Source organism: Brienomyrus brachyistius, chromosome 14 (assembly GCF_023856365.1).
Source record: "Brienomyrus brachyistius isolate T26 chromosome 14, BBRACH_0.4, whole genome shotgun sequence".
NCBI lineage: Eukaryota > Metazoa > Chordata > Actinopteri > Osteoglossiformes > Mormyridae > Brienomyrus > Brienomyrus brachyistius.
The window spans coordinates 25,575,008-25,599,244 of NC_064546.1; the positions used below are offsets into that span (position 1 = coordinate 25,575,008).

Here is a 24,237-nt window from a genome sequence, read left to right on the forward strand (position 1 = left end):
GGCCGCGTTCACCAGTCTTTGGACTTTGGGTGGAAGTCCAGGTACCCAACAAAAAAAAAACAACATCTCACGAAGCGCACAGAAGAGAGCGCTACAGTGCCGTGGCCCAACAGAACATCACATCGGAGCCCCAAGCAGGAGTACAACCCAACGTGCCGATTTTGAAGCCTCCTATGAGGCTGCTGATATAATCGACCTCCTGGTACCATCACCGGATTATACTTGGACACTGTTCACCTTCTCGGTCCACCTGAGGCCCTTACCGTTTCCAGAAGCAGAACTTTAAATCAGTTTACAAATACTCCTTAAAAATTTGAAAATATTTGTGCTCTGTAGTTCTCTGTTGAGGATTTAAGCCTAAAGCTGATGCTGCGGCATCAGAAAGACCAGCGTGGGGAGTAAGGAGATACCGCAGCCTGTAAATGGATGATACTTGCTGGGGGACACGACACCGATGGTCACATGGTACGGCAGAAGTCAAACACGTGCCCGGCGGTGTGCTGTGAGCCACCGTGGTGAAATGAAACTGACCCGCAGTTCAAGTGGTGTAATCCCCCCTCCCACAAGCTAGGAGTCCAAAATTGATCCTGTTCACCCAGAGCTTTCCCGGAAACAATTTCTCACTTGTTTGTTCGGTCGGCCTTAAACATAGGAGTACCGCAGAAATCCATCGCGCGGAGCATGTGCCCCCGAAAGGAGGTGGGGGGGAGTACATGGCCATACAAGTGACTCAGCCTGACACATGGGATCAGTGCCAAGATGGATTTGTGGTTCTGCCAGGGGGCATTTGGGCACGTTGCCGATATCGCCGGAGGACAGAGGCACTAACGGCTTTAATGAAGGAATAACAAAAGAGAAAAAATAAATATCTATCATAATGACGCACATCAGCCGGCAGCTAGTCCAGGGAGGATCCTAAAAACAAACACGAAGCCTGAGCAAAGACTGGAAGAGACACATCTGAATACGACAGGAGTGTATTAGGAAGATGGTTGCATATTGTGTAGCCTGGCTCTGCTATGGAACAGCATGGCAAGGGAAAAGACGACTCGCGGTTGTGACTCAAATTTTATGACTTGGGCAGTGTGACCTGGCACTCAGCCATCTCTCCGATTTGACTCTCCCTGCCGGCCCCAGGAGGTTGGGCTCCCCCTTTGAGTCTGGTCCCTCCCAAGGTTTCTTCCTTCTAGGGAGTTTCAACAACAGCCACACACACACACACACACACACACACACACACACACACATGAGACTGACCCGCAGTTCAAGTGGTGTAATCCCCCCTCCCACAAGCTAGGAGTCCAAAATTGATCCTGTTCACCCAGAGCTTTCCCGGAAACAATTTCTCACTTGTTTGTTCGGTCGGCCTTAAACATAGGAGTACCGCAGAAATCCATCGCGCGGAGCATGTGCCCCCGAAAGGAGGTGGGGGGGAGTACATGGCCATACAAGTGACTCAGCCTGACACATGGGATCAGTGCCAAGATGGATTTGTGGTTCTGCCAGGGGGCATTTGGGCACGTTGCCGATATCGCCGGAGGACAGAGGCACTAACGGCAGGCCGCTCAGATGCTGGACGCCATGAGTCAGCTGATTCACGTTAAATATTTGTTCAGTTCGCGCTTTGACCCACATCAGCTTACATACTGCATCATACAATCGACAGGCACTGACATCTGGCCATTAGGGGTTAGGTTCTATTTTTAGGGGCAAAACAGCAGTTCGCCCTTCAGGGATGAGAGACAAACAAGGTTCCTTAACCACTGCACCGACCTCCTTTAACAGTGGGAAACAAAATGAGTAAAAACGTTCCACACACAGGTTTTAAACAATCATTGAATTAGGCTTTGCTCGAACCTTTTAAGCATTTTTCACCTTATCGTTCTAATACAAAACATTTTCACTATTGTTTCTTTGAGAGGAGAAGGTAGCAAAAAAAAAAGAACGTTTTAGCGAAACAAGGATTTTACAAATGATCCGTGTGTTGTCCAGTATAAACGAAAAACGTTTTGGGCAGTACTCCTGTAAGGAATGCACTTTAACTCCGTTTAATTGCACCTTAATTGCAGTTATTTTTTTGCTATGCATCTCCTTCAGATTATTGCTTGTATATAAAACATTGCTTGCGCATCACATTTTCCTGGCACGAGGATAGTGATTCTCAACCTTTTTTGCATCGCGACCCAAACATGCCGGCTCAGTCGCAACGCTATATCAAGTATAGCTTTAAATTAACGCCATGATCAAGCGCACTCTGCAATTTACGCTAATCAGTGCTTATGGCTCAAATATGATAGGATGTACCAGTGAATTTTAAATTAAGCAACTGCGGATTGGCTTGTCGAATTGCTGAATTTTCACTAGTTTTGCGCTACGCATTAGAAGGCCCAAGACCATTTTATATAGGTTAATTCTAGGATTGGGAATACTGACCGTGGATCAGCATATATAGGAGCTTTCTGGTTTGAAAACAATTCCAATTCTGCCTTGCGACTCTTTCAGAATTTGACGCGACCCAGATTTGGGTTGAGAATCACTGCATTTGGCATAGTCTTGGGTCCACATTGTTTTTGTGTGCCATCTGATTTGTACGCTGGTCCAGATAACCTTTTTGTGTGCATGCTGAAGTGTGGTTGTGGGGGGAGCGTTATCTGTACGCCTTTCACTGGATGAGACGTTCGTGGTTTGCGAACGATTCGTACTTTTTAAACGAAATGATTCTGGTCACCGCACGGATTCATTCAGTTCATTCACTGAGGGATTCCAGTCTAGTTCGTTCGCGACCGACATACACTCTGAAATAACTAGCAGCGTAAATAATGACATGAAGTATGCAGAAGAAATAAGAATATTCAGTTACCATAAATCATATATTCAAGACACACCTTAAAAAAAAAAAAAAAAAAAAGTAATGCAATTCAAAACGTCAAATGAACCCGTTGATGCAAGTACGTTCGGGGGTGGGGGCGCGTGTTGAGGGTGCCTGGGCAACTTGCCCCTTTTACCCGAACGATTGAAAGGACTCGACTTTGGAGGCGTAGGGTGTCCCGTCTCGATCATGCAAAATGTACCGAGGGGTTCCCCGGTCGGCACAATTTGTCGTGAGGGACCCTACTGCCCTGGTCGACCTTATTCCTCTTGAAACATCTCTGCACGGCACTGCCCTGATACATCCAAGAGTGACCAGCCACCCCGGGGAACGAGAAATATCTTAAAGAAACACGTGACAGATGTAAATGAATGATTCTAAACGAATTGTATCGGTGAGTGAACAAGAACTGATGCATTGTAAATATTCGTAATTTCCATCTCTAGTATAGATGGTATGAGAAACCTCTCGCTGAACTTAACTTATCGTCATGCATAAAGCGACACCTAGAGGAAAAGTGGATGGCGTTCACCGGACACTTTCCCTCATAATGCTCGCAAGCTAGTTCATATAAAATATTTTATATACACGGCATAGTAAAATTTGTTCGTCCACCTATTACTAACACTTAAAACTAGAAAACAAAAATTCTTCCCTCCTTTCCCAAAACTATATGGCGGCTGCGACCTAAACACGCCTTAAGATCTGGGTCGGGTCTTTTACCGCGTGCGCGTTGTGATCGCAGGGCTTTTTATAGCAGAAGCGCACCAATCAGGTTCGTAATTAAGGTTTTTTTTTTCACGTGTATTGATTTGTGTTATTTTTAAGGATGGATTGCAAACAGATGGTGCATGTCACGTAGAGAAAGTTATGGTCTGTGGCTTTGTGTAAAAATAAATAAAGCACTGTCGCAAATGAATCCTCTTTATTTGTTAAAGATCATTCCGATCGCATTTAAGAAGTAATGGCTTTTGGATTTGAAAGGCCACGCCAGACAATGTGTCACATTTCAGTGTACCATAAATATATAGTAGGACCTGCTATAAACGTAACTAGCGCCTTGGTATCCAGGGAATCTCAGAAATGCTTAATGAGCTATTGTCCCACTCGAATACAAAGAGGTGATTAAGAAGCATCGTTCTAACAATGCTGTTAAATTCCTTCTTCAGCGGCGCACCAGATGTTACGGCTGTGCGTTTTTCCCCTTATTCTGCAAAGGGGTTGTCATTGAGAGCGGAGAAAAATAATAAGCCAGGGATGTGATTCTGTTGGAAGTGGTTCTATTAAATTTAATCCTTTTTTTTGAAGTTTGGAGATGTATAGTGTTATCGTATCAAGTGCACCACACAAAGCATGTACTCTGCAGCGGCAAAACGAAGCGTTTTATGTTTTATAGGAAAGGTTTTATAGCCTACTCGAATTGAAATATGATAGAGGTATAATCCGGTGGCATTTTAGTGGCTGGTAATCGTTCCCTCTTATTTAAATAGTATCGGTACTTCGGGGATTTAGTCCAAAAGCGAAGATCTCTTAAATAACACATTAAATTATGTGATTCCAACATGGATGGGTGTGTGAAGTTATTTGAGTTACATCAATTTGATCTTTAGGCACGATTATGATTTTAAAAGAGGTTATCATTCAAAAATGTTTGGAATATTACCTTGGGGGTTCGAATCCCACCTGCGTTATCTGTGTATTCATCCGAATGCGCAAATTTGCTCCTTCTCTCCCGCAGTCTAAAGCCAAATTGGCAACTCGAAAATGGCCATAGTGTCTGCTTGTTAGGCTGCGGCCTGCCTGAGAGACCCTGTCCAGTATAAGAGACCCGAGGATGCAAATAGCACTAGACATGTGCCCGTTACGAATGAGTTAATCGCTAAAGTTTCACAGTCCAACAGAGGAGGGTGCTGTTTCTCATTTTTGAATTTAAAAATCTCGAATATACATCTGAATATACACATACGGAGTGAAAACACAAAAATATGCTGGCTTTCCTATATATGTATTGAAATTACATTTTATTTCCCTGGAAGTCAGCCTCACCATGTGAACAGAACAAGTACAGACATCCCCGGAGACATTCTGCTTCTTTAATCAGTAGTACCCTGGACTGTTACTTGTGCACTTTTCGTGATTATTCTTTTTAAGTAATCTTTGGTATCTCATATGTTGTTATTCATCGCCTTCATTCATTGCCTTGCGAAGACATTACAAACTTTATATCTCTGTGTTAAAACAACGCATACCAACAATGCCTATATATACAGTTCACAAGTTACTGCGCGGTAGTTTTGAAGTCCCAGTGGATACTGAATGGTATGAATTAAATAATGTGTAAATAAATAAATGTATGTTAATCGGTTTCAACATAAATATTTGTTCAGTGAGCAAACATGGATGTAGCGCAGCATAATGCATCGTCTGATGCTGTCTAGGTCTCTGTGGTTTGCTGGGAAAATGGATGACCGCTGGCAGGAAGTCATGGCATACTCTAATCCAGAGGTTCCTGGGCTGCTAGCGTTTGTTTCGGTACCAACGATCACCGCAAAGTCAGCAGCGCTTCTGAGACGTGAGATCTGACGGTTCCAAACCGTCACATTCTTTACTCACCGTCTGTGCGTGTTTTTGAGGAACCGGTGACAAGGAGTCCAGCTACTGTCGAGGAATCGAACATCAGCACAAAGTGATTTTTTTTATTTTTTTTATATGGACAAGTTAATATTTGTCAAGGACAAACTCTTCTCCTAGTTTTTTTTTTAAGTCGCCATCTGTTGTCCATTACGCCCGTATACAAACTGTATACATTACAAACTTGTTTGATCTGGGTTTTCTGGAGAAGGTCTGAAACTTTTAATGAACTGCCAAGTCTTACATCATGAAGGCCTGCTTCAGTTCTGCTTGTAGATCTTGGCAGAAGAGCACAGTCTAAGCCACTGGTTCTCAGGTTTCACCAGGCTTTTGTCTAGTACTGTAGCTACTTAAAAACGTTCATGTGGCCATTTTCATTATTTAAAAAAGCTCCCTGTCTTAAGGCTGGCCAGCCATTTCTGTGTAGACGTCTTGGGCAGAGAGGTGTTGTATATTCTTGAGCAACAATCATTGGCCCTTACAAATATTCCCTCAATTTAGAAAAAAATAAAGAAAATAAACAGACACCTACAGTCCCGCAGTAGCCTCTTCAGCGATGGCTGCATTCCGGGGGCAGACAGGAAGACGCCGTCATGTGTCTGCCGCACCTGAAGGGGGCAGTCTGATTCATAGGGTGACTCACTGCACGGAGGATGGAGAGGGGCTGTCCAGATCACAAACTGCACCCACAATGTAGACAAACAGGCTGCTCCATTAGAGTGGGCATTTCAAAAAGAAAATTGTTAGATGTAGGCCTACTACAAATGTAATTTAACTAATTTAGCTAATTTTAACTGGCTAAGGTTGCGAGATACTCTATAATGTGGTTTAACGGAGGATAATTTCAGAAAGAAGTTAGAAAAACAGAAAAATGTAATCCTGAGTGGCATGGAGGTTCTCTAGCTCGTGTGTATTTTGCTCTTTGGATATAACAGAATTAGACTTAATGCTGCCTCTGTTTGTTACTCACTGAAACCCCTAGTGCCACATCAACAAAGAAAAAACACAATTTCTGAGGGCGGCTGGAATCTTAAGCGGGTCATGCGGCTGACTCAGGAAACTCGCTGCCTGTACGTGACAAATGCCACATGGGTATGAACATTACAGAAGTTTTGCGCAACAGTAGGTCGAAGCCCACCTACAGTAAGCTGGGGAATGGCGACCCCTCCCCCAGAGTAAACATCACCCACGCCTTTAGTGGAGCAGAGCACAGTAGACACTGAGTTATCTGTGGGGCCTGAGGCAATCGTGGTGGTCTCTAGGACTTTCTGGAGAGCACAGTCTTGTCATTAACTGAAGGCCGCAGCCAGTCCCACATGGACTTCAGGACTGGACTCTCCTTTCTTTGCATTCTGATGTTTGAAACCCAGCAGAAACCTCCCATTCAGGTCCCCCACAGGGGCGCTGCTAGTGATTCTGGCCCCTGTGAAGGCCTGTTATATTGGGCCCCCAACCCAGACCAATCCAATTATGTTCCAATTTTTTGGACATCAGGGGCCCTTGGAATTATCCTAACTCCCCCCCCCCACACACTTTATGGCGCCCCTGATCCCTCCCCTGACCCCACCTTCGCTCCACGTCAAAGTTTTGGGTTTTGCTGCCATCTATCATCCTCATTATACTGGCCCACAAACGGCCGGGGGGGTGGGCGAGGATGACCGCAGAGGCCCAGAGAAAGCCCCCTCATATAAAGATGGGGAACGCCATGCTGGCTCACAGCGTAATTATTCAGTAGGATCCAGAATTGGCGTATTACTGGTGCAGTGGACTGGAACTGCCTCCCCCCCATCCCCCGGGGCACCCTCACATCTTGAAGCTATTAGCGACATGCAAGACGTTTAACAGGCCCCTGCCTCGACCACCCTCCGGGCTGCTGGCTCGCTTGCCGCCATGACAGAGCCACAATTATACGATAAAATTTCAGCGAGCTACTAGCGGCAGTGAAGAAATAAGCAGGTGTATCTCTGAGAGCCCCCGGGGGAGAAAGTGCTGAATTTAATGGGGGGGGGGGGGGGGGGCATGGCACAGCGCACTAACGATTATCTCAGGAGCGGCTCAAAAACAAAACATTACTTGTGTGCAAATGGCACATTGTACAGCACTACAGAGCCCTTACAGATGTATGTACTTGTTTCAATGCAAGTTCATTGCTTAAGGTGGATGAAAATACTCACAGGACGGTCCACATTTTTGCTCCCTCCCAGCTCCCAGCACAGCTGAACCAAGCAATCAAGAACACCAAGTACTTGGTACAGGTGTTGGGAGCTAGGAGGGAGCGAAAATGTTAACTGGCTGGGGATCTGCGAGGATTGGGTTGAGAAACACTGAATAACAGTACAAATGCCTTTACAAAGTGCCCTTTAACCTATTACTCAATGCACTATTGCTCAATGATGTGGGCAGATAATTGCGTGAGATGCTCAGAGATGAGAAGAACCCTGCTTCAGCTTCTGAAAAGCATGTCCTGATGTGTGGTATATTCAGGGCTCGGTGCCACATCTCCCGCCAATTAATGGAGCCCCTTCAGACATACGAGCTGCCTCAACTCGGAGGGCTCAGGTGTATGGGCCTGCGAGCCAGAACACATGCACTGGCGAGCGGATCTCGCAAAGGGCACAGAAGGCCAGGGTTGGGCCACAGTTAAGTTCGGGGTCTGGCCACTAGCCAACAGGTTTAACGTCGATTGAATTTCAGACAGGAAGATGGATTGAGCACAACCTAAAAAGGGACGGGGGGGGTCGGGGGGCACATGAGGACAGATGAACGTCGTGGGTTCAGCCACGTATGACTCATGTAATATAATGTTGTTCATTGCCCCCCCCACACACACACACACACGCACATCTCATCACACAGTGTGACTGGCTGCAAAACTTCCCAGCAGAAGCTACTTGTGGTTCGGGGTGGGGTGCGAGGGGGGGGCACACAGCACGTGATATGACTCATTCACTAGCCTCCATCGCTCGGGCGTAATAACTTACAAAAATGCCAGATTCACTTGCACTGTGGGAAAGAACTACACCGACGGCTATCGTGATGTTACAAGTACACGACTTTTATTAAATCTGTAGGCACTAAACTATACAGGACACTGACACCTGCCAGTCCAGTGGCAACACAGAAGGCCTGTCCATGATTGTGAGATAGATGCTGCTGCCCACTCCATGTGCTGGTGCCACATTTATGCTCTGTTGGTGACCCGGGGCAGGGTCCAGCCCAGGCACTGTCACACCTGTCGGGAATCCTTCCTTAAGGCACGGGCGTCAGTTTGTGCGGTCGCCGGCTCGTGTCAATGTTACAAGCCGCTCAGACTCCCCCCTTCCTCCCCTTAGGTCTGCAGGCGGCGTGATAATCGCCGGAATCAGACGCAGAAGGTGCTGGATGATGGATATTCAAGAGCAGCTCGCCGCGCAACACACAGAGACACACAACGTTGGGGAAGTGTCACGTTTGAGGCCGAACTTTTTTGCTCAAAATGGCGACGTTTGGAATTGCTCGCGCGACATGAGGCTCTCCACTGGCGCCATCCGCGCTACGGCAACAACAGTGCACCCCACTGCACGTGTTTATTAAGGCTGCGAGACAGTGTGTCAGCAGAGAGAGCCAGTGAGGAATGTACTGAACAGAGATCTACAGGCTCTATATGGCCTGAGTCCTTTTCTTTGGATTGCACTTTCCAAGAAGGTAAAAAATAAGAATAACATAAATAATAATAAGCATCTGAAAGGCCTGAGCAAACCCATGCATGCACACAATCGGAATGTTCCAGAATGCCACCCACTGACCACCCTACACTAGCTCCAGTACAGATTTAGAGTGCATCAATCTTCTAGTTCTCCTTCACGTTAGATGATGCTGCTTAATAAAATAGAAAATGGAGAATCCTGCAGGGAGAAGGTGCTTCCTGACACAGTTTGTAGAGATGGAGGGTTTTCTGTTCCTTTGCTCTGGCTCATTGACCATGAGGAAGTTGTCTAAACAGAGTGTTCTGATCTCCAGTCTTCATCTCTGTGTCATCAGTACCGACCGGTGGATCCTGATTCGGTTTTAGGACCCAAGATCACTGATGTCCCTGAGACTCGGACTTCTCCTCCGCCAGCCTCCTCGATGCAGAGTCCCCACAGTGCATTGTGGGATACACCGGCCATCACGCGAGGCTCCGTGGATTAAGCACACATCACAAACTGTTTCCTTCTGCTGCCCCCTTGTAAACACACAACTCTTTGATAGCATCACAGACTGGGGGGGGGGGGGGGGTGGATGATTAAAAAAATAACAGCTAACACTGTAAACCACTGGGGGTTCTTCAGAGAGACAATGTCAATTAGAAATGAAAAGATTTAGATTTAGATGGGTGATCAGTAAACTGAAAAAGTAAAAGAGAATCTTAAAATGGCATTTTAGTAACAAGAAATGTATTTTGAAACCCCTAGTGCCACAGGTATTTTGGTTCTCAGAAATTATAACAGTTTTCTTAAATCGGGGTCTTTCAACTGCATTCCTGTGTAATACGGCCAGTTTCAACTGTGTTAACTGGCATGGCTGGTATATATCAAAATATTACAACAATATTACAAAAAACATAGGAAAGGAGAAATGTCACACACGGGACACTTGAAAATGTCACTCTTGCTCAAAATAACGCCACCATTAATACCCATTACAAAACGTCATTTCAACAAACAGGGTAACAGGAAACACGCTCACGTTCGCCACATTGATACACTTCAGGAATAAATAACTAAAGTAACTGTTAACCCCACCCACCCCCAATTGTTTTTAGCGACACACATCATCTGGGTAGCAGCTTCCGATTTCTCCAACGTCTTCGTCCACAAGCTGGGGTCAGTCAAACGCCAGATAATCTAGGCATGGTTCAGAAAAGCAACACAAATGCCTGCCGCATTTATGGTACATGTTCCAGTTTAACGCTAATCAACACAGTCATTCAAGGGAAACGGCTTTTTCGAAAAACAGAAATAGCACTTAGCTTAAGGAAAAACAAACCTACTAATGCGAAGATTTTTAAAGACGTCTTCATGAAAACAGCCCTTGTACGACGTGTTTTTAATCTTCGGTTTGCTCCTGGATTTAGCCCTTCTCTGGGTTGAACGAGCGTCCCGTTTCGGTTACCCGAGCGCTCCCACACACGACAAAGATGACTCAAGTTTCGAGTGAAACTTTCAAAGTTACCGGTATTATTTTTTTGTGGCTTACGAAAAAGCAGTCTACTGGAGGTGAAGAGAAGCTCTCTGGAATGTCGGGAATTATTTAAAAAGGGGGAAAAGAGGAAAGCCCTGAAAATTAATGTCACTAGTCAGTAACGGGTTCATTGTTTCCCCACAGTGCCACACTGCTAAAGCACCTGCACAGTGCCACCTGTCTGTGTCATGTGGTACTGCATGGTCTGGCCCGGTTCGGCCAAGCCTGCCCCCCTTCGTTGCTCCAGCTCAATCTCGCACTCTCCATTAGCTGGTTTCAGGTGAAGGGAACAACTCCAATCATATTTCGCAGGAGTGTTGTCCTATATCTACCTCCCTGGCGCTTGCGACAGGCAGTCCTCCCGCCTCTAGGGGTCCTCGTCCATGTCATCAAGGTTGGGTGCCATGATGAAGTGCTTTGGATAGGGCAAGTTGTGCTCGTCGGCGTACTCCTCCCAGCGCGCATCATCACTCTCATGGGTGATGTAGCGCTCCCCCCTGCGTGTCTCGAACTCCCTGAGGTCCAGCCACGTCTGATAGTCCTGCGAGACATTTAGACACCAGTTGGTTTCTGTGCTACAACGTCAAACCTGCTTTCTCTCCCACAGTCTTATAACTTCTCGCCAGTATCTTATCAAAGTGCCACAATGGAAGAGCGTTACCTGTAGCCAGGGGTGACTGAGAGACTTGTCCACGCTGTAGCGTTTTCTCATTTTCACTTGCAGAAGGTTGTTGATCAGATCAGTAGCTGTTGATGCAAATAAATGAGTCAATTATGTAGAGTCCACAGACATATAAAAGCATAATGTTTTCACTCATGTACTGATAATTAGTGAGCTAACAGTCTGTATTAATCACCCGTGGCTGGGGGCAGCGTAGGTTTTGGACTGCTTTGCTAGCACAACAGAAACATCCCATTTGAATCTGCAGTAAAGATAAGATCTCTACTATTTTCTCATCTCTTGAGAATGAGTTAAGAATGCATTTCTTTATTTTTGTTGAGCATGGGATGGGAAATGTTGAGAGAGAACAGTCCCCCCAAGACATGCAAGTGATTTCCCGTAGACACTGAAGATCAGGGCTGCTCATCTGAGAGCTGCCACAGCGTCTCCAGAGGCGTGGGTGGGCCAGACGACTGGCCTCACCCAGCCCCGCCTCCGTGTACGACATGAAGACGGACCACTCCTGCCTCCCGCCTGTCCGCTGTGATTGTAGTTCACCTCAAAATATCCTCCTGTGGCATTCCTGCCCTGTTTTATTTTGCGTCCAGATGCAGTAAATATACATTCTAAAACTTCACATCATATTATTTATACATGTATAAATACATGTATAATGTTCACATTAAACTTATGTATGATTCAAGTATTTTTAGTAACTTAACACCCACCACACCTGGTTTTAACCTTTTTTGGGTGGGTCAGCTCCACTGGGACTCTTCAGTCCTGAAATTCCTACACTAAATGGAGACCCATAGAGACCAAATGGTTGTATTCACCATTGCAATCCAAAATGCTACATAAAAATATAAGAAATTTACAAACGAGAGGCCATTCGGCCCATCAAGCTGGTTTTGGGAGAACTTAACTAATCGCTCAGAGTTGTTAAAATCTTATCTAGCTCTGATTTAAAGGAACCCAGGGTTTTAGCTTACGCTACACTATCAGGAAGACTATTCCATACTCTAACTACATGCTGCGTAAAGAAGTGCGTTTTAAAATGTTCTCCCGTTAATTTCTACTCAAGGCCACGAGTTCTAGTACTTAAACTAATACCAAAACAGCCATTTGGCTGAACAGCATCCAGACCTGTTAGAATCTTATATACCTGGATCGTGTCCCCCCTTAGTCTCCTTTGCTCGAGGCTGAACAGATTCAGCTCAGCTAACCTCTCCTCATAAGACATTCCTCTAAGACCAGGAATCATTCCCGTAGCCCATGCAATTGTAAAGTACTCTTTGCAGTTGAGTTAAAGTTAAAAGCAATTCTATCTTTTGAGTAGATGTTAAGACTTTTCGAGAAGGTCTAGCTCAGCAATTAAATGTATTTAATGAAAACATTTTTCTTTTTTGTGTCTGACTGGCACAAAGGTAGGTGCAACACGCATTGTGAGGTATCCAACGGCAACAATAAGCCACCAAATGCCTCTATTACCTTCTCTGGAAATTTCCTTCCAGGGAGTGGGTGGGTACATGAAGGCCGCGTTCTGGATCTGGTCATTGATGTCCTCGTCCTCGTTGAAGGGGAAAGTACCGCTCAGGCTGACATAAATGATGACGCCCACTGACCACATGTCCAGTGAGCGGTTGTAGCCTTTGCTGCGTAGTACCTCAGGGGCCAGGTACGCTGGAGTACCGACCACAGAGCGGCGGAATGACTTCTCGCCGATGATGCGAGCGAAGCCGAAGTCGCACAGCTTCACCTGGGGAAGCAGGCAACATGTGTTACGGGGGGTCGCCGGAACGTTCCGGAAGCAGTTCTCCGGCAACGTGCGGGGACTCACCTGGGGAAAGGGCTCGGCCGATGCCAGAAGCACATTCTCTGGCTTCAGGTCACAGTGTACGATGTTCTTGAAGTGTAGGTGTCTTAGAGCCACCAGGATCTGTGGGACCGCAAAGCCCAGTAAGTGAAATCATGTGAAAGAACCCTACAGAATAACACGAAAGAACGGCACCGTACACAGGCTGTTGTTGAACCGTGTTCATAGCCAGACTCTGGCCCGCATGTTTAGCTAAGGGATTCTGAGGGCGACCTGTAAACCGCAGGTTTGTTATGGCCCAGCCACTAATTGTGAGCAAGCAAATCCATGCTAAATGGAAGAGCTACTGTTGTTTACATCATCTAATCCTACAAAAGAAACAGTATCAAATGGTAAGCTGTGGCAGACTGGGCCGGGACGCGGCCCAGACCGCGCTTTTCGTAAACAGACACACTTCCGGAATCAGAAACGTAAACCCAAGCAGTGAATCGCCGGCGCCATGGCACCAACACCAACCTGCGTGACCAGGAACTTGGTTATTCGCTCCGGCAGCTTGCTCTTCTCGCTGGACAGGATCATCTCCAACATGTCGCCGTGGAGCTTCTCCATGACTACGAAGACCCTCTCCGGCGTCTCAAACATGCACTCTAGGTTCACGATGCCGGGGTGGTGCAGGTTCTGGGAAGAGGAGGAGATGTTAGTGAACCAAGGAAACCGACCTTCTGTGGGAATCACTTGCACAGTTGGGTTATCAGGGACTATGGCAGTTTTTAGACAGAAATGTCAAAGCAGACCAGCAGAAAAACCCACGTTGGTCTATAACATGTTGCTTCGTTACCACATCCCATTGACAAGATGTGACTTTTATGGTTCCTCCTGTCTTCCTCCTCACCTGCAGGATGGCGACCTCATTTCTCAGCTGGCTCTCCTGCTTGGTGGGGAACCTCATTTTGTCGATGACCTTGATGGCCACGTCTCTCCCCGTCTTCCTGTGCTTGCCTGACAAACAGGAATGTTTTAGCGGTACGACCCTAACATCTACGGTAAGTACGAACAATCACAAGCTACACGACAGAAATTGCACACTTGCTATTGTCACGATTCCCCTTACTGCTCAGAGAGAAACATTCCTGCTTGGTCACAGAGAACTACTGTATGCAAGGAAGCCCCTGCTGAGAACAGTGGACGGCTCACCATACCTCCATATACTATCCCGAACTGTCCAGATCCCAGAACCTCATCCGCAAAGATCTGGTAGACTGAGCTGATATCCTGCGGGTGAAACACAGATCCTTCTTCTTTAGGAGGTTATTCAATGTCATTTTTAATGTGTCAGAAAGTTTGGTAACGTTTTACTCAAAGCTGTTATATATAATGTACTATAGATACCTTCATAATGCATTATAATGGATGGTATGAGAATTAATAAAGCATGACAGCATCTTCCATTGACAGTCATAAGGCATTAAAGTGGTGATTATAATACTCCATAAGCTATAATGCATTATAGATACCTTTATAATGCATTATAATGGTCAGTATAAGCATTAAGGATGATTTGTACTGCTTGAGCTAGTATCGGAAAAAATTCATCACAGCGTCTTGAAGCACTTATGTAAGTCGCTCTGGCTAAGGGCGTCTGCCAAATACTGTAAATGTAAATGTACTGCATTATAAATCTATGGCGCATTATAGATGAGAGTTTCATAAAGCATTCATAATGCATAATAAACAGAGCTATAACGTGTTCTACCTTTTCATAAATGTTCATTGAAATGTTTACAATGAATGCATTATAAATGCATTATAAAGAATTAATACTGTGTTATGAATGTGTTCATAGATTCTTACAGACATGGCGTTCATAGAAAGTGTTACCAAAACATTTAATTACAGCCAGCGAAAATCTAGCTTGTTCTGAATCTCTGTTTTGTCCTGGGTGTAACTCTGAAAGTCAGCAATTTCACCAAAAGATCCCCAGAGAATCAAGGAAGGTATCACCCTTTATATAAAAATAAATTCTAGCCTCTCTTTCTCTAACCTTGTGATTATCCTGCCCTTTCAGTGGGTAATGCCACATATGCCCACCACGCTCCTTATGGCGTCGATAAAACAGTGAAATAGACCGTAAAGAAGAATTAAAAGAGAGCCGATGGCTGTAAACGGTGAACAGAAACGCCGCACTCACCACATTCTCCTGAATCTGGCAGTTAGACACGGATATGCTGATGGATAACTCTTCTGGTGGCAGAAAGACAGATAGACACATAGTCAGTGCTTACAACTGACTGAGTGAGGTGAGCAGTTTATCGAAAAGAAATCATCAGAAATATTACCTGGAGCACAATTTACAAATTCAATGCAACTTGCTCCCTGCACACTATATCTTTGCAAACACAAAAACAAATGTCTCTCTAAGGGCCAGACTTACAAAATATGCATTACTGTATTGTGATAATTATGCAGCAATAGCAGAAGCAATTATGCCCGTGTCTGAGGATAACAACAATGCAAGCTTTTGTATCCTTTACCATAATGTTTTCAGTGATGCTTTGTGGCAATCGATTCTATTAGCAAACTACAAAGGAGAAATTTAACCCAAATTGCGGCACCTGTCACGTGGTAACAAGGACCAGGGAGAAAGCCCACCAACCTCCGACTGAATACGGTCGCCGTGACCACAACACTCGGGAAAAGAAAGAACGGCGGCAGTTTCGGAGACCGCCGGGAGTGTGCCGGCATCGATTATCATGGGGGGGTTTTTCTCCGGGGGTAGGAGGGGTTTGCCGCCAGCTTTCCAGCGGTTAGGGTCAGAGCTGGAGAAGGAGCCGGCCGGTGGCCGTTTCAAAGCCCCTGAAGCGAGAGGAGGCCATGCTCGTCTGGTTCTCTTTACCGCGAGCTGTGCGTCTGGCTCGCGCAGGGCTTGGGGAGGGGGGACTAACTGCATCCAGACGGTCCTGCGGCTGGGGGGGGGGGGGGGGGTCAGGCTTCTTTGTCGATTCCCTGCATCACCTCCCCCTTTTGTACACAGATATTTTCACGTATTTAACGGAAAACCCCAGTTTGTATTGTGCAAGGGCCCCCTACGCTCTCCTTCATTAATCACCCTTTCTGGAACACTTTCAGACATGTGATTACAAAATGGCATTACAAAATTAAATAAGTAAATTTTCCCAGATCATGCAATTCCTTCAGCTATAATGGAAGGTGACAGTCATGGAACCGAGACGACGGGTGGCACACGGCATATTACGCACAGATCAGTCCCACGGAGTTTCAAGATAGGAGATAAAGAGATGCGAGATTATCAGGTGTGGTGACAGAGACTCAGGCTCTGCAGAAACAGCAGCCATTAGCGGTCTAATCCAGCACTGTGACCCGGCATGACTCTTCCGCTCCACTCCCCCTTCACTGAGGCGCACACCACACATGGCTGCCAAACAGGCGCCCGACAGAGAAGGGGGACCCTGAGCACCTCGCCTCACACCAGCAAATTCGTCGTTCTGCCTCACAGCATCGGTGACATCTGATTTTAGAACCGGTCCCCCCAGGAATCGACACTGGAGAGACAGGCCAATGCCCTCGCCTTGGCTGATGGACAAGCGGGTTTGGCGTTGCAGACATGGCGCGCTTTCCCAAAGTGCTGAAAAGCCGGACTCGGAAGCAAAGTGGCAAGGGAAGCGCGAGGATGGCATCCCCCGATTCCCTAACCCGACAGGGTACTCACTGTGGTCCTTGCCCTGTCCCGCCGTCGTGCACACGCTGGGCTGGGGGGTGACGGGCATCAGTGCCTGTCGGATGGCCCTCTCCCAGCCCTGGGCCACGTCCGGGCCCACCCCCGAGGCAGCCAGCGCTGGGTTGTGGTACTGTCCACCGCCGGTCTCGCCCACATAGTACACCATGGTGTCGGTGATGATCTCGAAGCAGTGGGGATTGCTGCCCTGGGCCAGGCTGCTGAAGTCCTTCGCGGCTTCCACCTGTAGGATCTCTGACAGGGGAATCTCCTGCGTGGTGGGGGTGGCGAGAGGGGGTTATCCGTTAGAGTCCCACTGTCACGAGGGGCAGGCGCCTGGCAGGGAAGTCACTGCAGTCTACCCCACTCTCGCCCTGCCCCCGACGCAGCCACCTGTGTCTGCAAGCCGGAAAGCGCACTGGTATCTGTCCCCTGTCGGGCCCCGGCAGGCAAATGATGCACACCAACGGCTCAACCGACTTAAAGATTGCTCCGTCCCCTTCGCCTGCGCCGCCAAGCACATAGAGAGAGCCACCAAAGCCCTCCCTGACCAATCGGAGCGTGCCTGCGCTCTCACCGCCGAGATCAGATGAAGTGCTTGTGGTTTGCAGCACCAACCACGTGACCCCGCCCCTCCTCCTTCAACGCCCCCCCACTGAAGTGCTCTCTGATTAGAGGGCATGCTGGAAAAAAAATAAATAAAAAACCTGGGCATGAGCCAGACTGCTAGCCGAAGAGACAGAGCGGCTGCTGTTCCGGGGTGGCCCCCCGGGGGCCCTGAGGGGACGCCGGAGCCCCAGGGTCCCCAGGGGTAGCCCTGCTCCCTCCCTCCCGAACTTGTCAGAGAGGCAGTGAAAAAAAACCACAAGTACAGGGGTCCCGGCTTCAAAGAAGCAGCTTCTATAGCTTCCAAATGTACAAAAAACAGAAACGCAGTGAAATCGCTCCCATTCAGAATGGAGGTAGAGAAGCAAGGGATGGAAATAAGAGGCAGACACACGCCATGGGAACACCTCGCCCCGGAGCAGCAGAGCAGCAGACGATAAGGTCATAACCGAGGAGAAACACCCCGGGAAAAAAACACCTCAAGCTACACGCTTCTCCACACCACGGCGTTCTAGAAAGAGCAGGCCAGTTAAAACACACACACACACACACACACACACACACACACACGGCGTGAGAAGCTGACAAAAAGCCCTTTACAGGCTGCTAGCCTTCAATTAGCCACCTCTTTGTCCCAAAGCAGGTTCAGCGGCAAGCTGATAATAAACACCCTTATGAAACGACGCCTGAACACACCCTGCAGTCCCAGTAAAGCAAAAGAAAGTTGCTGGGAGAAGACAGTAAAAATAAATAGATCTGGTGGCCGTGGGGGTGAGCAAAAGAGTGGAGCTCCCTGACCAAGCAAAAAAATAGCCGTGTTACATACTAACTGTCAGGCTATGCAAATTCACCCCGAAATACAAGTCAGTCATGGGCTCTTAGGGGACACCCCTCAACTAAAATAGTGCTTATCATTGTGATTTCTTCATTTTTTTTACAATAGGCTGAGAACCACAAGGGTTGTGCGACTCACCCCTTTTCAGACCTCCTCCAACATCAAGTCATTATTTTAGCTAAAAACAGAGCAGATTCCCTTAAATGCGCTTTTGTGACTTGAACAGAGGGTTATGAATGACATTCCGTTCTTACTGAGCACCTTGACCAGAACTACTGCCCACAACATACGGCAGACTTCCCAGTGAAGGGAATCGCCCTCAAAACCACCTGACATCTCACACCACGGGGGCAAAACTTTCCAGGCAAAACTTTACGAAATAACGTACCCGCCTCCTGAAAAAAAAAATACACAAGCAGTAGCAGGAATAAAAACAGACAGCAATTTTTAAGACCTGGACGGCTCCAATATCATACTACAGAGAAATGGACACACATATCTATAGGTGTGAAGAGTCTTCCGATAAGGCAGATGCACACGTGCCCCGATGAACACGTGGTGGGCGTCACAAACGCACACTGCTCTGACACACACCACAAGCCTGGATCACATTTGGAAGCATTTTACGGGGTCCGAGGCAGGGTGGGGTCCTGGATGGTTGGGAGCTATTTCCTAATTACAGTGCTATAAAGCCACTGCAAGGACGCTAACGGGACCCCAGGCGGGGCTTCCGGGGGGCTTAGCGGCACCTCTCAGGCCCGCCATCACGTACATGGGCGGAAGGGTCGGTTGTTAATGTGAGACTCATGTTAAGGGGACGCACAGGTGCCGTGATCAGTGGGCTCTCACACATTCAATGTGATTTCAGATCTGACTAAGTGATAAACTTAACACCGGCTCGACGTTTCACTGGGGAAATCCTTCCACGTGGTGCCAAATCAAATGCGAACACTGGCGTCACCCACACTGAATGTTAACGCTGCATTCGTACACCTCATAATAATATATCTGTTTACTCACAAACGCATGTAGTTTATGCATGGAGATAAACTATATGGACAAAAGTATCGGGAAGCCTGGCCATTACACCCACAGGAACTTTTATGACGTCCCATTCTAAATACATAGGCGTCAATATGTAGCTGGTCCCCCCCTTTTGTCCTGATCGTCCGCTCCTTCCATGTGCCACGCCCTCTCATTAACCCCCGAATTCCCCATGTTTACCGGCTGTTTCTGATCGTTGTCATTAGTTTAATGTATTTAGTCCGCGTTTCCGTTTGTTTCTTCGAGGCTGCTGTTACCCTCAAGGTTCCTGCTGCGCCACCTGCAGCTCCGCCCGAGGCCCCGCCTCCGCCTCCTGCTCCGCCCGCCCCTGTGGTTTCTACCCCGGTGCCCATACTCCCGGTCCTAGTCCCCGAGGAGGTCCTTAATTGTTGGACCACCACTCCTCCCTCCATATTGGAGTTGGAGGAGAACCTTGAGTGTGACCCCTCAGGGATCACCCTGACCTCCCCCGTGACTCCTTTGCCCTCGTCCCGGCAAGGTCAATCCCGGCCAGGCCCCCGTCTCTCAGTCTCCCAAAAGGGGAGAGGACACCTATGGCGGGGTCGGGTCCCATACACCCTGCCCCCTGGCTCGCCTTCGGTCCCCCTGGTTGAGGCTTGGTGGTTGCCTGCGGGTCCTCCGGCTCCAGCTTAGCAGTCGCCCTCGGTCCCGCCTGTGGCACCTTGTCGGCCGGCTTCAGATCCTCCATCTTTAGCTCATCAGTCGTCTATGCCTTGGCCGGCAGCGGCTGCGCCTTCACTTGCCGTGGCTACAGCTCCCTCCTCCCCTCCGCCACAGTCCCCTTCGCCTTCCTCCTCGCCACCTTCTGCGCTCCCTCCTCATGGTCGCCTGGACCTGGGCTGGCTGAGGCTGCGCTCCTGCTTGCCGTGGGTACGGCTCCCCCTCCCCCACAGTCCCTTTTGGCCCCCACCTCGCCTTCTCCACTAGCCCCATCGCCTTCCTCCTCGTCCCCCTCAGCCCCTATGTGCCTCCCCGCTTTGTTATTTTACGTGGTCTACCACTTTGTGGCTGAGTTTCTGGTGTTCTTAAACACTTCTGCTTCGCAATAATACCACTTACAGTTGATCATGGAATATCTAGCATGGAAGAAATTTCACAAACTGACCATTTGCAAAGGTGGCATCTTATGACTGTGCCACACTGGCATTCGTTGAGCTCTTCAGAATGACCCACTCTTTCACAAATGTTTACAAACCTGACTGCATCGCTAGGTACTTGATTTTCTACACCTGTGGTGATGGCCTGAATGAAAGACCTGAATTTAATGACTGATAGATGTGTCCCAAAACTTGTGAATATAGTATATGTGCAGGAGGGAAGGGGTGTCCTACTCAATATCATTTAATGCAATTAACCTTGACTGGAAACAAAACTGATTTTTTTAAAAGGATGTAAAATAATAAAAAGCAAAACCTGTCCTCACTGAAGGTATGATATGTGAGGTAAATGCATCATGTTCTGAGATGTGCTACAATCAGTCAAACTGGACAATGTTTTATGTTCCTCTGGGATTTACTCAACTAATCATGAGACATCTGTAGGTTTTGAATGTCTGACTGTCTCTCCAGCACTTTGTTAGTACGAGAGGTTAAAACAGTGTTTCCCAATCTGGTCTTCGTGGACCCACACACTGTCCACATTTGTACTGGTAGGGACCTGGGAGGGAGCAAAAATGTGGACTGTCTGTCAGGGAGATCAGAGGGAGCAAAAATGTGGAACGACTGTGGGTCCCCGAGGACCAGATTGGGAAACACTGGGCTAAATGTTAAGTCTGCAGTCTTCTAACATTTAAGACCAACTTAAAGATTCCTGACACTAACTAATTCACGGAAAAAAAACTGCATTTATTATGCAATGTCATAAACTTAGCATATTATGATCTATGTAAACATAAAACATTAATAATGATGCGTTTGAGGATTCGTCTCTCAGAGGGTCCCTGTGATACAAGGACAAAAACAGTTACCATTAAAGCAAAGATCAAAATAAGCAATAAAGTGAGTAAAAACCAAGAGTATTTTTTCTTTTTAATTGAAAGAGGCTTCAGCTCTACAAGTCAGGACAGGAATTACTGGGAATTTTCGCAGCTGACCTGACAGAGAAGTGAAAGCCCTTCCACTCTAAGGGAAACCAGCGGCCTCGAGGGGACTTTTCACTGACCACGAGGTCGTTAAGGCCCCCCACCAAGCCGGTTCACCGCAGTAAAAGCTACTTTCCTCTTTTAGTCAGACAACGTAGGCGTGCCCTGATAGGATGACCTTTTTGTATGCATATCAGCAATAGCTTCAAGTTCATCACTCAGAATCCTTCTGCAAGTGCAGAAAGTAATGCAGAAATATTAAAAACACAAAGGTTAGGTGCCCTACAGCAGTCGTGCCGTGGTATTTCGTGTGACGCAAACAGGAATTACCAGGCAGTTTTCTGAAAGGGGCCACACCTGCACCGCAGAGCCCCAAAGGCAGGGGTGATACTAGGAATTTATAATGCAGTGGACATAAGAGGGGGCAAAATTCATAGCGAGAGACAATCTTATCTTATCAGTAGCCAATGATATGTTTTGCATCGGCGTGTGACAAGGAAGGGGGCCCTCCAGGGGCCAATCAGCTTTCAGGTGGTACCAGTGTCCTTCAGGCCCCACCCCAGTATATACCCCTGACCAAAGGAGGTAGAGAATGAGTGTAGATGTCCCACCTTGTAGTATTTGGCTCCAGTGTCATTCTGAAAGAGCGTGAGGCTCTTGCTGTCTAGCCGCCAGTAATGCCGCTTCCTCTGAAGTGAGAAGCAGAGATTAGTCAGCCCAACAACCAGGAACTCGCAAGGTACTACTCAGAAATATCCACTGGTTCTCGTGATGGGTTGTCGCTACTCCTTTGACATGCTTCTTCATTACTCTAAAAAACATACTGTGGCAGTGCTAGAGACTGTATTACTAAAAGTCTTTTAAAAGCCTATTTCACTACAGTATGGTAAATTGTAGTATAGCATGCCATAGTTTTATATTCAGCAGTATAGTGCAGTATACACTATCAAACGTTTTGTACACATTGAGATTTTCTACATTTGCATGTTACTTAATATTTACTAAAAGTACACTCAGTATTCTTTACTAACAAATAAAGTTACTATATCTTTATTAGCAAGAAATGCATATCTTTGATTCCTGAAAGTAACCTGCTCTAGCAGTTATAACAGCAGAGAAAATTTGAGGCATTCTTCCTACAATTCTAGAATTTGACTACGCCATCACCACATAACCAGCCAATAGCATGTCAGACATGCACATACCCTTCCCATGTTTAAAGGCAACTTGCTTTTATTTGACCTAGATTTTCCTTTACAGTTGTTCACTCAACTTTCCAATTCTTAACAAGAATAACAAAAATCGGCAGTCTATTAAATACATGGAAAAGTGGTGAAAAGCTGTAGTGTGCAATAACTTTTGGCTGGTAGTGTAGGTCAATGCAGTTACTGCTGTACTTGTATGAACTTATTTGTAAGTCATAATTAACTTATTTGTAAAATCATAGTTAATTTTCTATTTCGTTCTGTTTGCAGATATGCGATGATGGAGATGAAAGTACAGTCAACGATGCCATAGATGTTATTCATAGGCCTGGAGGTTTTAGAGAAGAAAGATCTGCACATATCCCTGTGGGCCCCCCTGAGAGCTGTCTGGGTCCCATCCTCACCAGGTTGTCTCTGCTGGTGTAGTGTACCATCCAGCCCTCCCGCACCACGGTGGAGCTCCTTCTCTTGGTGTGCTTGACGGACTGCACCACTCGCATTAGGGGGATGTTACTGCTGGTTGAGGGGCTGGAGACGGCACAGGCAGGAATGGTTCGGACCGAACAACGGCGGAATGTTTAGTCTTGAGACACTTCTTGAGCTCGACAGAGCAGCTACCTGATGGTCTTCACTGGCTCCTCGTCCTTCTCTCCATCCAAATAGGGGGAGTCCATGAAGAAGATCTTCTCCTCTGGAGTGGAGGGCTCCTCTGGGTCATCTAAGCCTCGGTTGCCATCGATGTTCATGTCGTTGCTGTCCACCTCCATGGTGGTGTCGGAGTCCGGCCCTGGGCTTGCTGGCTCTGGGGGTTGGAGCCAAACCATCAAAATGGTAGCAGAGCTGCCCACTAAGCATACATTCTGTTTCTACAGTATCGTTCTTCTCCTGCCAAAGTCTAAATATAATTTCCAGACAAAATTCCATTACAATGTTCTAGAATACATGGTTCTGCTCTGTGCTTATATGGTTCTCCGAAGCTCTCCACTGTACAGCGGTAATCACTGATCAGTGATTCAAAAAGTCCTTACCTCCATTGAACACAACTTCACCAAGACAGTCCCTGGGTACTTTTGATGCACACCGCTTGTGACAGTTAAACTTGCAATCTGAAATGAAAAGTGATAAACAAAAAAATTTTAAGCACTGATTGTAATGCAGATGTCGAGATTCAGATTCGAAAGGTTTATTCATCATGTACACAGTTGTACACATACAACATGCAGTGAAATGTAACCCTGTAAGTGAAAAGGTAAAAGTGATTATGCTGTGCAATATAAGCACAATGTGGAAGAGACCTGAGAAATGTACCAGCAATTTGGACACTGAATGTAAACAGTGCTCATAGGATTATGGGCACTAGTACACAGTGTTACAGAGACTGAAGAGTCACTGTAGAGTCCGGTGGAAAACCTAGGGGCACTGAGACTTGTCCTGGTTTAGGAGCCTTATGACTTGTGGAAAAATGTCAGTTTGTCCCAGTGGAGATTTGTGAGCAAGTATGAATTCTCAGGTGTGTTTAGTGAATGATGTAGTG

General features: G+C 46.9%; 1 protein-coding gene across 5 annotated transcripts in view; it reads right to left on the minus strand.

Annotated features, from left to right (window-relative positions):
- Positions 1–8,534: 8,534 nt before the first annotated feature.
- Positions 8,535–24,237, minus strand: part of prkd3 (protein kinase D3) — a 47,236-nt gene continuing 31,533 nt past the window's right edge. For all 5 annotated transcript variants that reach the window (XM_048974328.1, XM_048974329.1, XM_048974330.1 and 2 more), the window contains 13 exons: positions 23,732–23,809; positions 23,322–23,505; positions 23,108–23,231; positions 22,110–22,187; positions 16,907–17,183; positions 15,368–15,420; positions 14,379–14,451; positions 14,072–14,178; positions 13,696–13,857; positions 13,204–13,302; positions 12,855–13,122; positions 11,364–11,449; positions 8,535–11,243 (listed from right to left, as the gene is read on the minus strand). In XM_048974328.1, the coding sequence (XP_048830285.1) occupies positions 11,070–11,243; positions 11,364–11,449; positions 12,855–13,122; positions 13,204–13,302; positions 13,696–13,857; positions 14,072–14,178; positions 14,379–14,451; positions 15,368–15,420; positions 16,907–17,183; positions 22,110–22,187; positions 23,108–23,231; positions 23,322–23,505; positions 23,732–23,809 (1,763 nt within the window). In that variant the 3' untranslated portion in view covers positions 8,535–11,069. The remainder of the gene's footprint in view (positions 11,244–11,363; positions 11,450–12,854; positions 13,123–13,203; positions 13,303–13,695; positions 13,858–14,071; positions 14,179–14,378; positions 14,452–15,367; positions 15,421–16,906; positions 17,184–22,109; positions 22,188–23,107; positions 23,232–23,321; positions 23,506–23,731; positions 23,810–24,237) is intronic.